Source organism: Castor canadensis, chromosome 5, assembly GCF_047511655.1.
Source record: "Castor canadensis chromosome 5, mCasCan1.hap1v2, whole genome shotgun sequence".
NCBI lineage: Eukaryota > Metazoa > Chordata > Mammalia > Rodentia > Castoridae > Castor > Castor canadensis.
The window spans coordinates 108,417,647-108,432,338 of record NC_133390.1 but is presented as its reverse complement, the minus strand read 5'-3'; the positions used below and the strand labels follow the sequence as shown (position 1 = coordinate 108,432,338).

At 35.7% G+C, this 14,692-nt stretch overlaps 1 protein-coding gene across 6 annotated transcripts in view; it reads right to left on the bottom strand.

Moving 5' to 3' along the window:
- The window catches only part of Ift80 (intraflagellar transport 80), a 119,345-nt gene that overhangs the window by 86,655 nt on the left and 17,998 nt on the right, over window positions 1–14,692 (bottom strand). For 5 of the 6 annotated variants that reach the window (XM_074073886.1, XM_074073889.1, XM_074073884.1 and 2 more), the window contains 2 exons: window positions 11,398–11,508; window positions 9,733–9,801 (listed from right to left, as the gene is read on the bottom strand). The exons of the other annotated variant lie outside the window; for it this stretch is intronic. In XM_074073886.1, the coding sequence (XP_073929987.1) occupies window positions 9,733–9,801; window positions 11,398–11,508 (180 nt within the window). The remainder of the gene's footprint in view (window positions 1–9,732; window positions 9,802–11,397; window positions 11,509–14,692) is intronic. 6 annotated transcript variants of the gene reach the window in all.

Below are 14,692 nucleotides of genomic sequence, written 5' to 3'. Positions count from 1 at the left end.
CTATAACCTGGATAAAGCTGACTCCACTTTCAGGAGAAAAATATAAATTTGATTCATCTATTTTACTACGAACTACATTAAATTTATACTGATTTAATTTCCAAAAGGAATTCAGAGACGGTATTTTTTTAACTCAATTATATTTAAGGATAGTATTATTATTACTTTTATTATTATTATTATTATTACTGTTATTATTTAGACAGGTTCTCATGTAGCCCAGGCCAGCTCAAACTTGCGATCCTCCTGCCTCAGCCTCCCAAGTACTGGGATAATAGGTGTGCACTAACATACCTGGCAAAGACAGTATTTCCTAACTCGATTACTTACTAGATTACCTATCCTAAGAAAGGCTACCAGCCTTCACTTAATGTGAACCTAGTTTTAAAGAACGAATATCACATCTATTGAAAGCAATGGTTATACAGTAATGAATAATCTGCATTCCATTATTCATCTGTGCAACATTAACCCATCTATAACTACAAAACTAAGCTTTAAAAATTGTTTAGGGCTCCTAAATCAGACTATGGTAGCAATTGACCTTTATGAATGAATGAATGAATAAATAAATAAATCTTTAAGAAATTTACATTCTCAGTAAAATGAAATCTGAATTTGATGATTTATGAGTGTAATCAATAAGATTTGTTTATTTAAATGGAAACCCCAACTGAATGCTGTAATCAACCTGAAGTTGCAGCAAAACAAATACTTTTATTCAAGTGGCACCCTATTTCTTTTGTGCCATTTTTCTCTCTAATAAGGCCAAACTCAATTGTGAGCAAGTATCAGTGATTTACAGGGATTGGAAAGTCTCCTTTAAACCTATGCCCCAAAACCTTTCAGTATGGCTTCTACAGTGTAGATGTAATGTTACAAAGAGTTTAACTATCCTGTCTAGTCAATGACGTCCAGGAGTATTCTGTCAAAGGAACCCACATAAACTCTTCCCAGTAAAGTGACCAACCACAGAAGGGATTCCTTCCTTCTGTACTCAATGAGCACATTTTCTTTGGGAATATTTTCTGCAAGTAGCCAGGTTCTGAACTGGGCTTCAAATATAAATCTCCAAATGAAGAGTTCAACTTAGTAAACCCCCCAGAAAATATAAGTCAAAATTTCAAATGCTGCAAATGTGGTTCTTGGTAAGGACTGGAGGTGAGTGGAGAGGAAAAGGACTTAACAGGAGAGTATAATTGTAGCTGCTTTCCTTGTTTCCATTATTTTAGTTATAACTTTTGTGCAAAAAAGGAAATTGATATGTTCTAATTTATAGGCTATCAAATCTTCATGAATACATTCAGTAAAATTACACTTTCCTAGGGTATACAGTAAACTATGAAAAACACGTACCCCAAGGAAATAATTCAGTAAATACAGCTCCTGTTGAGTTATACAGGATGTGACTTTAGGCCTTCAGTTGTGGTAAAAGGCACGGTTGGGGTATAGGATGAGGAACTAGGGACGCTTTCATCCTCCTAACTTTAACATTTAATTTGTGGCCCCATTAAGTCAGCTGTGTCACCATTTCCTTGTTTATAAACCTTTCTTCAGAATACTTAGCTGCTCTGTTGGGACAATGAAACAATTTATTTCTTGCTTATACAAAAATTTTTAAAACAGTAATAGGTTAAAGACCAGGTATAATTTATAGTTTAAAACAAAATAAGCATAACTTATAATGTAAAACAAAGTAAGTGGAAAAGTTAAGTAATTCCATTGTTGTAACATGGACATTTTAACCACATTAACTTCAATCAAAATACAAGCAATGGAAACAAATATGGAGTTCTTTTTGATAAATAAGCAACCCTAAATAAGATCAATTCTCCCAATCACTAAAAATGCAAAATGAATATAATTTCAGGAACTAAGAAAAGTCATTCCTTTCATGTAAGAGAAAACATTAATTGTGAAACTACTGTAAATATGTGACCACTTTCCTCTCAAATGGAGTCAAATGGAGATGAATAACATAGGTATGTAACTTTTAATATGGGTGGTTCAGATGAAGATCATTATTCAAAGTGGATGAATTGGCTTCACAAAGAAAATAATGATTTCTATTATGATGAAACCCATCCATTAGCATTTGAGACAAATCCATGATATTCAAAATGTTAAAAACATACTTATTAAAGCCTTAATTATTCCTGTGCTGTACTGCACTTTGCAAAGTCAGTACGGAAATCATAAATTTAGGCTCCAAATATATAGCAAATGATATAACATGATGTTACTAATTTTATCATTAACAAAAATGGACAGAAACACAAAATAATCTTATAATTAAGTAATTTCTTGCTTTTTCTATTGAGAATTTTTATTTATGCTCCATTTCAGTTAAGACACTCAAAAAGCTCTTGTTTTTCTGACTTTGTACACTAAAATCATGTGACCTTTTTGACATTTTTTAAGAAACCACATGCACCTGGGGTTGTGTTAAATGTCAGACCCTTATCTCTCTGTAAAACAAATTATCTAAATTCTTTCAACCTATTGAAGGCATTTTAAACCACAGAAGAGGAGACAAAAAAGTATTACTATTGTTTAAGGAAGTACCTGGTCAGATATACCATGTTTTTCACATTCATACTATGAAAGTATCCCTAAAAGTGTTATTTTGTGTGTTTTTAAAAACACATTTAAAGCAAACTGTTCACTATTGTAGTGAAGCATTAACTATCTGCCCAAAATCTAACAGAGGTCTACATTGAGTAAATATAAAGTACTTAGAATACACTCAGGTACTAAATATGCCCTATCTGTTAACAACTACTGCTAGAAATGAGTTTGTAAAGCAATAAGGAAGCGTTAGTTTACTTTGTTGTTCATGGTAGTAGGCACTCACCTTTTTTTTTTTTTTTTGACCAAATCATTAAGAGGTCAAAAATCAAGAGTCATTTCCCTTTCATTGTGTTTGTGGAGACAAGTACTAACAATAGATAACCAAGTGGGATTTATTTTTTGAGAAAAGCAACTTTTTGTTTATGCAAATCACTGGGGCAGTATAAGAAAAAACTTAAATAAAAGCATTTGCTCTTTACTTCCTATCCTCAACCACTTCTCTCTTGGCAGGGAGGGGGTCTCAACTTCCCACTAGCATCAATTTTCCTCTTTCACTTTTATGCAGATTAGAAGCACCCACCATTTTGATTCAGTGAATGAGAAGAGTCAGGTTACACAGAAGAGAGTACATTCTAAACAAAAACTGACAGGAAGAGCATCGGAAATCACAAAAGAGTTGGCAGGACAGCAGAAAAGCACAGAGAAACTGCAACAGCAGAAAAAGTAGCTGACAGTTCCAAGTCTTGTCCCCACCTACCAGGAGGAGGGGAAGCTGAAGACAGAATCAGAAGATAAGTTAGACAATGAATGTTGCCTGAATGGTCAGGCAACAGACTGACCATTCTAGCTACAAGATAAGCCCCCACTTCCCACCTCCCACAAGTCTTAAACTCAGTTCAGGGGTTTGGTGAGAAAGTGACTGCTCAAGTATGGAAGGCTAGCATAGGTGAAGGAAGACATTTTGTGGCTCCTGTTACTGTGGAAAGCAAGATTCCATCTTCAGAGGTCTGTTGTTTGAGACTAAGATATTCTGAGGGCTTGAAAACAAAGAACAGTCAGCTCAGGGAATCTTAGGTAGCCTGCCACAGTGTCTGTCTCCTATCACGAGAGATGGTGATGGAGAAGGAGAGTCTGATATGGTCTCAGAAGAGAAGTACAATTCAGCAGCAGAGGTACAAGTGGTCAGAGACCCCCACCCTCCCTGTCAAGGAGCAAGTCCTATTCCCTCTGGACTTCAGCAGGAATGAACACTCAGCCTGTGGCTGGCACAGCATTCAGCCTCCAGGGCCTGCCTCCTGGCCATGTGCATTGGCTGCAAGGTAGATCGGAAGGCTACTGGCTCAGACCCTCTGAATTCTGTGATATTCACAGTCTCATACAGAGAGACTAGATGGGTTGGCCCTCATCTAGGAACTGCATTCCTGCATGTGTCTGCTGTCAAGTGGATCTAAGGGCTCCAACCCAAGCCCACAGAATCATGTGACTTCTACAGCTTCTTCTTCTCCACAGTGAGGTGAACTTCTGGGCAGGATCTGAAAAAACTGAGGTGCACCACTGGTAACTGCTTCCTTGTATATGTTAGCTGACAGGCAGGTTTGAGAGCCCTGAACCCAAACCCTCTGAAACATGAGACTTCCACAGCCTCTTCCTCATAGGGAGGTGAACTGCTGAATGAGGTCTGAAGCATTGAGACCAACAGGCAGAGTACTAGGTCCCTCAGTTCTCCTCCAACCAGGGAAGAACTCAGTGCTCTGTTTGCTTCCTCTACTCTCTGATGCATTCAGAGTCATCCTGAGGTTTGGATGCTTGCTGCCCCTAGAGATGCAAACTGGGGGGCTTGTGGAGCAAGCAGGAAACTGCTTGGCTCACAGGCTATAAAGCTCCCTGTAGCTAGCAGTGATCCCAATATACTGGTAAGGGAAGCTTCTATAGTGAAAGCACCCCAGAAACCGACAAATGACCCTTCTACAAGTGACTCCAGTTAGTTTACCTTCTTTGGAGCAGTGCTAGGGATCATATCCGGTGTTTCAAGCACATGGATGAATGCTTGGCTACTGAGCCATATCCCTAGCCCAATAATAAGAAACAGCACTTCAAGCTGGCCACCACACTGTCCTGCTGAACTCTGAGAATATTTCAACTGAAAGATTATTGGTGATTGAAATTTCTAATTAATGCCTTAGACTCAGATTTGCAAATCCCAACACATAAACACAAGATATATGAGAAAACAAGGCAACATGACTCCTCTGAAACTCAACAGCTCAACAGTAACAAACAATAATGACTGTGAAGTGAATAAAATCTCATATGAATAATTCAAAAAAAATTTTACAAATGATCATGAAATTAAAAAGGACATGAATAAATTCCCAAATGAATTCTAAGAAAACTCAAATGAAGAGATGAACATGCAGATGGAGATAAGAGAAAAAAATATAAAGTACAAAAGGAACATGGCAAGACCAATGGGATGCCATTAAAAGACCAAACCTATACATCATGAGCATAGACGATGAAGAGGTGCAAGCTAAAGGCATAGAAAACATATTTGATAAGATAGTACCAGAAAACTTCCCAAATCTTAAGAAGCAGATGGTCATCCAAGTATATAGTAGGCTTTTAGGATTTCAAATAGACAAGACCACAAAAGAACCTCTCCATGTCATATTATAATTAAAACATTAGGCATACAGAACCTGGAAAGAATATTGAAAACTGCAAGAGACAGAAATGCCAAGTCACCTATAAAGGCAACCCATCAAAATAACAGCAGGTTTAACAGAACTTTAAAAGCAAAGAAGGAATGAATGATATATTTCAAGTCCTAAAAGAGAATAACTGCCAGCCTAGATGACTATATCCAGCTATAGCACTCCTGGGCATACACATGAAGGAATACCTGATGCTACTTGCACACTCAAGTTTACCACAGCACATTCACAACAGCCAAACTATGGAATTAGTCTGGGTGTCCACTGACTGAGGAATAGATAGAGAAAATGTGATACACACATATACATATATACAAACAGTGAAATACTATTCAGCTATAAAAAAAGAATGAAATTATACTATTTGTAGAAAAATGGATAGAAGTAGGAATAATCATGTTAAGTGAAATAAACCAAACTGAGAAAGACAAATATTGTGTGTTCTCTCATATGTGAATCTAGACCATAAAAGCAAAAACAAATGACAAAAACCAAATGTAAATAGGGAAGTGATTGGGAGTGGGAACACTCAGAATGAGAGAGGGTGACATGGGGGGTGAATATGCACAAAGTACCTCATAGACATGTATGAAAATAGCATAATGAAACACGTTAAAATTGTTTTAAAAGGAGGGTGGTAAAAAAGAGTAATAGAGGGGGTGAATTTGATCAAAGTATATTATATTCAGATATAGAAATACTATAACAAAGCAGCTTTGAACAATTAACACATGCTACCCCCCCCCAAAAAAGAAGAAAACCCAGATAAAAAGATGCTGCAATATTGGCTAGAAAGCCTTTCCAATCCTTTCTCTCCCTACAAAGCATTACTTTTTGCCTTCCTGTCCTCCAATGGCACTTTACAGCAATGAGCACACTCTGCCTGGTGTCACAGTTACATTTCCAGCTTACCTCCTTTACAAATAGACAGGTTCTACATTTTATTGTTCCATTCCTCCATTTGAAAATAGAGGCAAATGTCCTTAAAGGTTTGTAGTAGTAGTTTATTCCAATCTGAATCCATAATTAAAATGCACAATGTAATATAACATAGGGCCCTAATTATAATTATTCCCAACCTACACATTTTTCTCAAATTAGAAATATTAATTCCTCATAGGCACGAGTAAGGATCATTTCTAAGCTAAGTCAAGTCCTAAAAGTTAAGAGAAAGTTACGACGAGGACTTTTTCTAGGTGAAAACTTGGCTCCAATAGATGAAAGAAATGAATTCAGGAATTGATTTCTATTCATCAAGAAATACATGTAATTCACATACACACATAGACAAAATAAAAAGCATGGTTTCAACATGATTTATGGAATTCCAAGTTTTATAGTAACTTGGGTTTACATTATTTTGTACTTCTGTATGCAAGTTTACACCTTCAAAGAAGGCACCCCACCTGATCTGCTTCCAACCTATGCTTTGAGTTCTCACTCTCAGTAGGCCAGATTTATAACACTCAAATTTTTCAGTCTCTAATGGAGACTTTATAAATAATCAGAAACTTTTACTTCTGTATTATTGCCATTATAATAACTAAACATCTATTTTAATTTTGCTTGTTAATCTCATAATTAATATAAACTTTCAAAGTCATCTGTTGCCAAGGAAATAACAGCTATTTGGAAAGTTGATGGATAATAGCATTACACCATATAATTAGCTTTTTTTTTTTTTTTTTTTTTAGGAGATGGGATTCTAGCTGTTGCCTAGACAGGTCTTAAACTACTGGACTCAAGCGATCCACCTGCCTCAGTCTCCTTTGTAGCTGGGACACGCATGCATCACCAGGACAAGCTAAAAAAAAAAACCCAATTTTTAAAGTGAGCAAAGGATTTGAATAGCTATTTCTCCAAAGATGTTCTACAAATGGCCAGTAAGCTAATAAAAATACACACAATTTCACTAGTTATCAAGGAAATGCAAATCAGAACCACACTGAGATACTATTTTGCACTCCCTATAAGATTTTATTAAAAAGACAAGGGGTAGGGATATAGCTCAATGGAAGTGCTCATCTTTAGACTGCATGAGGCCCAAGTTTCAATGCCAAGAACCACAAAAAAAAAACAAAACTAAAAAACAGCTAAGCATTGGCTAAGATGTGGTGCCTTCATATACTGCTGGTAGGTATATAAACAGTACATACATCCACTTTAGAAAACATTTTGAAGAAGATTTTATGTATCATAAAATGGAGTTATCTCCAGGATGGTTCATGATTCAAGTGAAAAAAAAAAATAAGCAAGAAAAATACTGTAGTAGTATGCATCTACTTGCTCATAAAAGAAAAATAAAGAATATATATTTGCTACACAAGAAAATGGTACACTAGTTGCCTCTAGGAATGTGAGCTGGGTTGGGGGAAGATGAGTAGTACAAGAGACAATGGAAATACTTAAAGGGTAAAAAAGGATATTAAATAACATTACACTCCTTTTTATGCTTTATATTTGGAACCATGTGAATATATTACCATTAAACATCACATTAAAACAAAAATAAAATAATGAAATGTAAGTGCTCCCTACAAGGGATATACTGACAATTAAATTTTATGATTACTACAATGGGAAGCAGAAGCTACAAATTCAAATCCCTTTAGAGATTTACACTGTATTCTATCATGTAACATAAATGAGTGAAGTGGGTAGAGGGTAAGAAAAATAAGTAGGGAAATTTAAAAATACAACTAAAAATGAAGTATCTACTATTAAACTCCAGCTAATTGTATTTATGCCAGAAAGTAAGCCCTGTGTTGCCATATCTTCCAATGTTTCAAAAGAAGCAGGAGATCTAAATTTGTACTGAAATGTGCTGATTTAAATATTGGACCTGTACCCTGCCCAATAGGATAGAATCAGCTAATAGGCCACATGTTTGTAACCTCAAAGATTACAGAAACCTGACTTTTCCAAGTTTGGGAACTATGAATAAGTTTTCCCCATAAAAGTAAAATAAGTAGTAGTTTGGCTTCCAGACCCATTACATGAACAGGCAAGCTATCATACTGAACTAACAACACTATTATCATTAGCCTCTATGATTAATTCTTTAACAATTATGTTAAAGATGACAAAAATCTTCAGAGAAATTCCAAAAGCTTGTCACACCATCTACCATAGAAGATTTATATTCTTTTTCAAGGTCCTTTGCTTTTATTATTGGGAAAAATCTCTATTATTATTATTTGGTTGTACCAGGAGTTGAACTTGGTCTTGAGCTTGCCAGGTAGGGACTCCACTACTTGAGCCACTCTGCCAGCCTTTTTTTGTGTTGGTTATTTTCGAGATAGGGAGATTATAGATAGCAAAGATTTAACCTCAGAAGAGAAACACAACTTACCATTTCTGGCTACTTTTGCTAATATTTATAGTTAATGAATAGCTGGAGAAATGTAACTTAACATTATTTTCAAATAAAATGTGGAAATTTTTGAAAGTCATTTACAGATGCTTCATACTAAAACTTTATCATATTATTCTGAAGAATAATCTGCTAGTTTTTGGCAACCTGTCTCTGTTGATCAGTTCATACATGCTCAGGTCAACATTAAAACTGCTTCATTGTCACAGGTAAAGCATAATTAGCAATATTAACCTGCTACATAGATATGTAAACCATATCCCAACAGGAATGACTACTGGGTTGACCGCCATACCTTTCCATTACAAGGAACATTGAATTGCTCCATTAAGTAGCATGCTTACCAAGTTTCAGATTAATCAATGTATCTGTTCCCCTACATTGAGACAGTCCTCAACTGTATAATACAATTTACAAAGGGTGCTAATATTATTAATTTATTGGGACTTTTTAAGTAAAGAGATACGTTAAATGTCTTCTCTTAATATAATTTTGTTTTTTTCAGTGCTAGGGATTGAATTTAGGGCCTTGTACATTCTCAGCAAGCACTCTACCACTGAACTATATCCCCAGCACTTGGATTTCTGAGACAGGATCTTACTATGTGTAGCTCAGGCTGGCCATGATCTTGCATAGGCTGGCTTTGAACTTATGATCCTCTTGCCTCAGTCTCCTGAGTGAGGGAATTACAGGCATGTGCCGCCACACCCAGGTGATTTTCTTAAATAGGCACCCAACCCTAATCTACACAGGATATGACCCAAATACTTAAGTATTATTTTAAAAGAATATTTAGTCTGCAGTTGTCCTCATATAGATTCACAAACAGAAAGAAAAAGTCCTTGAATATTTCTCATACATCTCATCCATCTTGGGTTGAATAAGACAATTACCATGAGCCATCACACATTGTGGAAAGTAAGAAAAATATAAATAGAAGCAAGAAAATAGAAGATTTTGAACTTAACAAAGCCAGTTTCAACCACTATATAAGATTGTTTCCTAAAGGAAAATGTTAAGGCAGTTTTGTATTCCATAATTTTCAAATATAGTATTATCAATTATAAAGCCTACCTTGCTGAGCTAACATTGATCTAAGCATTCCAGTCTTTGACCAAATTTTAATTTGTCCATCTTCTCCAACTGTATAGAGAAAAGAAATATTTTTATCTCTAGAAAACAAATTTAGGCCCAAATTTACAATAAATAGATCAATAGTATATACATATAAATGCATGTTTAAAACTGATAAAATTTATCCTAATTAAATGAGTGTGTTGTAACTAAAACAACAGAAATTACTTTGAAACAATTTTATCAAAGTAAATTTACTTCAATGACTCAAATTTTTTTCCTTCAAACTTAGAAAATTTATGAATGTGTTATTCAAATACTACTTCAATTGCTACTGCAATCTCCACTTTAGACTAGAAAGTAAAGTATTTTAAAGAGTCATTTAAGGACTGGGTTTTATTATTTACTTACTATTTTACTCTATTCTATTTTGTTCTGTTCTATTTTATTTTACTTCTACACTATTCTATTTTTACAGTGTTGGGGATCAAATCCAGGGCTTTACGCATGCTAGATGAGCATTCTAAAACTGAGCCACATCCTCAGCTTGGGATTTATATTTCCTTCTTAATTTTTAAAAATGAATGACATCTAAACACTTATGTGGTGAAAATTAAGCCCCTAGAAAAAGAGAAGTTCAAGGTACAGGTGAGAGAAGGAGCAATTCATGGAGAAAAATCCTTCAACAGAAGGCCCAAGGGATAGTTGTGGTAATTTTAAGACATCACAAATTCTTTATTACTCCTCTTTTTGAGAATGCAGTTTGATCCCTTTCTTTCAGTGTCAGCTATATCTAGAGACTTGCTTCCAATGAAGAGAAGTCATGGAAATGATAAGGTTATGATTTCTAGGGTAGTCACAAAAGGCATGACTTCTACCTTGCTATTTTTTGAATCATTGGGAGAAACAAGATGCCATGTTGTAAAAATACTCAGTCAGCCCTATGGAGATGCCCATGTGGCAAGGAATTAGTCTCCTGCCAAAGCCAGAGCAGAACCAAGGCCTCTTGCCAAAAGCCATGTAATCCACATTAGAGGTGGATCCTCAAGGCCCAGACAAGCCTTCTATGACTGCAGCCCAGTGTAACAACTTGAATGGAAAAAACCTCAAGGCAGACACCAAGGAGAAAAAAATACATTTTTTTCTGATTATTTTAAGTCACTAACTGTCGAGGTAAATTGTTATGTAGCAACACATAACTAACATAAGAAGTGGAGGCGAGACTCCTCTGAAGTAGGGCAGGAATGGAAGAGATATGGAAGGGGGATAAACATAGTTAAATGAGAATACTTTGAATTTTAGAATTTTTTAAAAATTACAACTTTCATTTACCTCATACTTGACTGCCCTAAAAGCCTTCTTCGACAGAATAGTCTCCAAAAGTCACATAAGAAAACTAACAATTAACATGATATTCTGAATGACAGTATTTCTGTATCAGTCTAGATCAATACTGTGCCAATTACTTACTATTAAACAATGAAAGACACATGTTAAATGCAAATGTTCTGTTTCTTTGGAAATTTTTCTTAAAAATTAATTTTAAATGAATTTGAGGCTAATGGGTATAGCTCAATGGCAGATCACTTGCCTTGCATGAGTGAGGCCCTGGGTTTAATCCCCAACACAGGAAAAAAAAAAAAGGCATTTTTGCAGATAATTTACCTGTAACTAATGCTGTTCCTTCATAATTCCATCTTCCTGCAAGTACAGCTCCACAGTGAGCTTCTACACTTTTTTCCACTCTTCCTAACTTGGAAATCAGATGAAATTTACCTAAAAGAAATTATGTTTGAGAAATCTATTTTATTAACTTATTCAATGCTCAAACATCCCTGGAGAACAAACTACCAGATTAGTTTGCATAGTTTTTAGCACTAGAGGCATGAGAGCAAGTAATATAATTATTCTTAATCTCAAGAAACATAAATCTATTGGAAAACAGGTACAAAAAGTTATAACTCCTTGAAATGTAGTAAAATATAGATATGCAGTGCTATAGTTCAGAGGGACAATGAAATTCTGCTGGAATATGACCAAGGGTCTCTAGAAATGTCAAAAAAGCTTTCTATTTAGGCGGAATTTGGCATTCTTGTTTTTTTCTTTCAGGCAATTGGAAAAGCTGGAAAAAGTGTAAAAGAGAGGAATCAAAACTGTTAAATGAATAATCCCAGGCTCAAAAATATTTGCCTTCTATTCACAATAGCCAAGTTATGGAAACAGCCAAGATGCCCCACCACTGACGAATGGATTAAGAAAATGTGGTATCTATACACAATGGAATTTTATGCAGCCATGAAGAAGAACAAAATGTTATCATTCGCTGGTAAATGGATGGAATTGGAGAACATCATTCTGAGTGAGGTTAGCCTGGCCCAAAAGACCAAAAATCGTATGTTCTCCCTCATATGTGGACATTAGATCAAGGGCAAACACAACAAGGGGATTGGACTTTGAGCACATGATAAAAGCTTTAGCACACAAGGGAGGGGTGAGGATAGGTAAGACACCTAAAAAATTAGTTAGCATTTGTTGCCCTTAACACAGAGAAACTAAAGCAGATACCTTAAAAGCAACTAAGGCCAATAGGAAAAGAGGACCAGGAACTAGAGAAAAGGTGAGATCAAAAAGAATTAACCTAGAAGGTAACACACACGCACAGGAAATTAATGTGAGTCAACTCCCTGTATAGCTATCCTTATCTCAACCAGCAAAAACCCTTGTTCCTTCCTATTATGGCTTATACTCTCTCTACAACAAAATTAGAAATAAGGGCAAAACAGTTTCTACTGGGTATTGTGGGGGTAGGGGGGAGAGGGAGGGGGCGGAGTGGGTGGTAAGGGAGGGGGTAGAGGCAGGGGGGAGAAATGACCCAAGTCTTGTATGCACATATGAATGAAAAAAAAAATTTGCCTTCTATGATTTTACACTGTACAGGTACCTGTAGACAAAAAGTAGGCTACTTAGTTGCTGTCCTCCAAAAGTTTGGAGATGTATAGACAAAAAGTAAAAAATAACTGCTGCAAAGAATAAATGATACTGGAATCCAAGAAAGAATCAACTATTCAATGATTTTTGAATAGTTATTAAATCTAGCAATATATAACTAGTAATAAAATAATAAAGCACAGTGAAATTAGAAACTTTTCTGTGCATTCCTTCCCCAGATTTTCAACACAAAGTACTCTGGTCTTCAGATACAGTGGACATTTTTCCAGCTGCTTCCTCCACTTGCTGCTGGTGGCTGAGGGAACTTGTCCCACAGCTCTTTCTTTCTGGCTAGAATCTGTCAAGGCTCCATAAATCCTTCTATTCCAGAGATCTCTTGGTCTCAAAAAAATTGATTTAAAACTCTGGTACAGCATTTTTTTTTTTTTATTGAGCTGTGATGCCTTTCAAGATAGGAGCCATGTCTTACTTGTATTTTTTATTTGCAATAGTGCTTTTAGATAATCAGCGTTTATTGTTTTCAGCCAACTCAGTGACCCCTGAAATAGCCTAGTTTGACATTCTTTCTCATTAATTTTGGTGAATTTTTTCTCATTATTCATTTTCTAGGCCCTCAACAATAAGCAACTCTTATCTTTCATGTAACAACCTACTAGCACCATTTATTTTTCCTTTTATATTTCTTTTAATCTTATATTTACTGATAGGCCATTTTTCTAAAGTAACAAGATTATTTGAATTCAACTGTGCTATTGTTCTCTTCCAAAAACAACTTAAAATGAATTTGGAAATAAGTCTTTCCTAATACATCGATTTATAAACAAGGGGGAAAAAAAATCTCAAGAGGAAACTGAAAAGATGACATACAGTAGCTGGAAAGCTAATCCTGTGGCTATTTAGATACTTTGATGAGGTTTGTTTTACTAAATGTTAGCAAATGTCTAGCACATAAGGTCCACATAAGAAACAATGGTTGCAGATCCATCTGAAATTAACCAAATAACTCTTGACCAGAAATGTAAAGTCCAAAAAATAACTTTTGACCTGTTCTCATTTCTAGGAATTTTATGTATTTCAATCCTGATCATATTTCATATATTTAAATAGATCACTTTAGGATTTTTTTATCCTAAAAATACTTAATACTGATTTTTTGGCAAGTATTAATATTATTCTTGCTTCTAAGAACTTCACATAAAATAAATCGTAGGACACCTGAGGTCATCTTTTTGCATAGATTTGGCACTTCACAAATCTTGGGCCTTTGTATTTTGTCTGATTGTTACAAACAGCTTAAGTAGCATACTAATACCAAAGCATAAATATAAAATTATGTAAAGCCAGGTGTGGTGGCTCATTCCTGTAATCCCAGCACTCAAGAGGCTAATCGAGAGTTTAAGGACTTAGGGAGGTCCAACCTACACCAGGCTATGTAGTGAAACTCTGTCTCAAAACACACACACACACACACACACACACACACAACTTACATAAATCAAATTTGTAAAACTGCCGAGCGCCTATAATCCTAGCTACTCAGGAGGCAGACATCTGGAAGATTGCGGTTCAAAGCCAGCCAGGGCAAATAGTTTGAGAGCCCCTACACAAAAAAAGGGCTGGTGGAATAGCTTAAGGTGTAGGCCCTGAGTTCAAGCCCCAATACCACAAAAAAAAAATATGAAACATTTTTTAAAATGTCTTAAGACATATCCATAAGAACAAGAAGGCTAGAATAAAGTGTTAGGAAAAAGCACAGGAGCACCTTTGTTTTTGTTGTCAGTGTTGGGGGCTGAATTCAGGGCCTCTTGCTTACGAGGCATGCACCATATGAGCACTGCTGCAGACTGCTTAACAGCAGAAATGTTTTGCAAATGACAGTAAAGAGATCCTAAGAGCTAATGTCTTTTCTTTCTTTTTTTTTCAGGGCTTGGGACTGAACCCAGGTCCTCGCATATACTAGGCAAGTACTGTTATTACTAAGCTACAATTACCAGCCCTTCTACTAACTTCT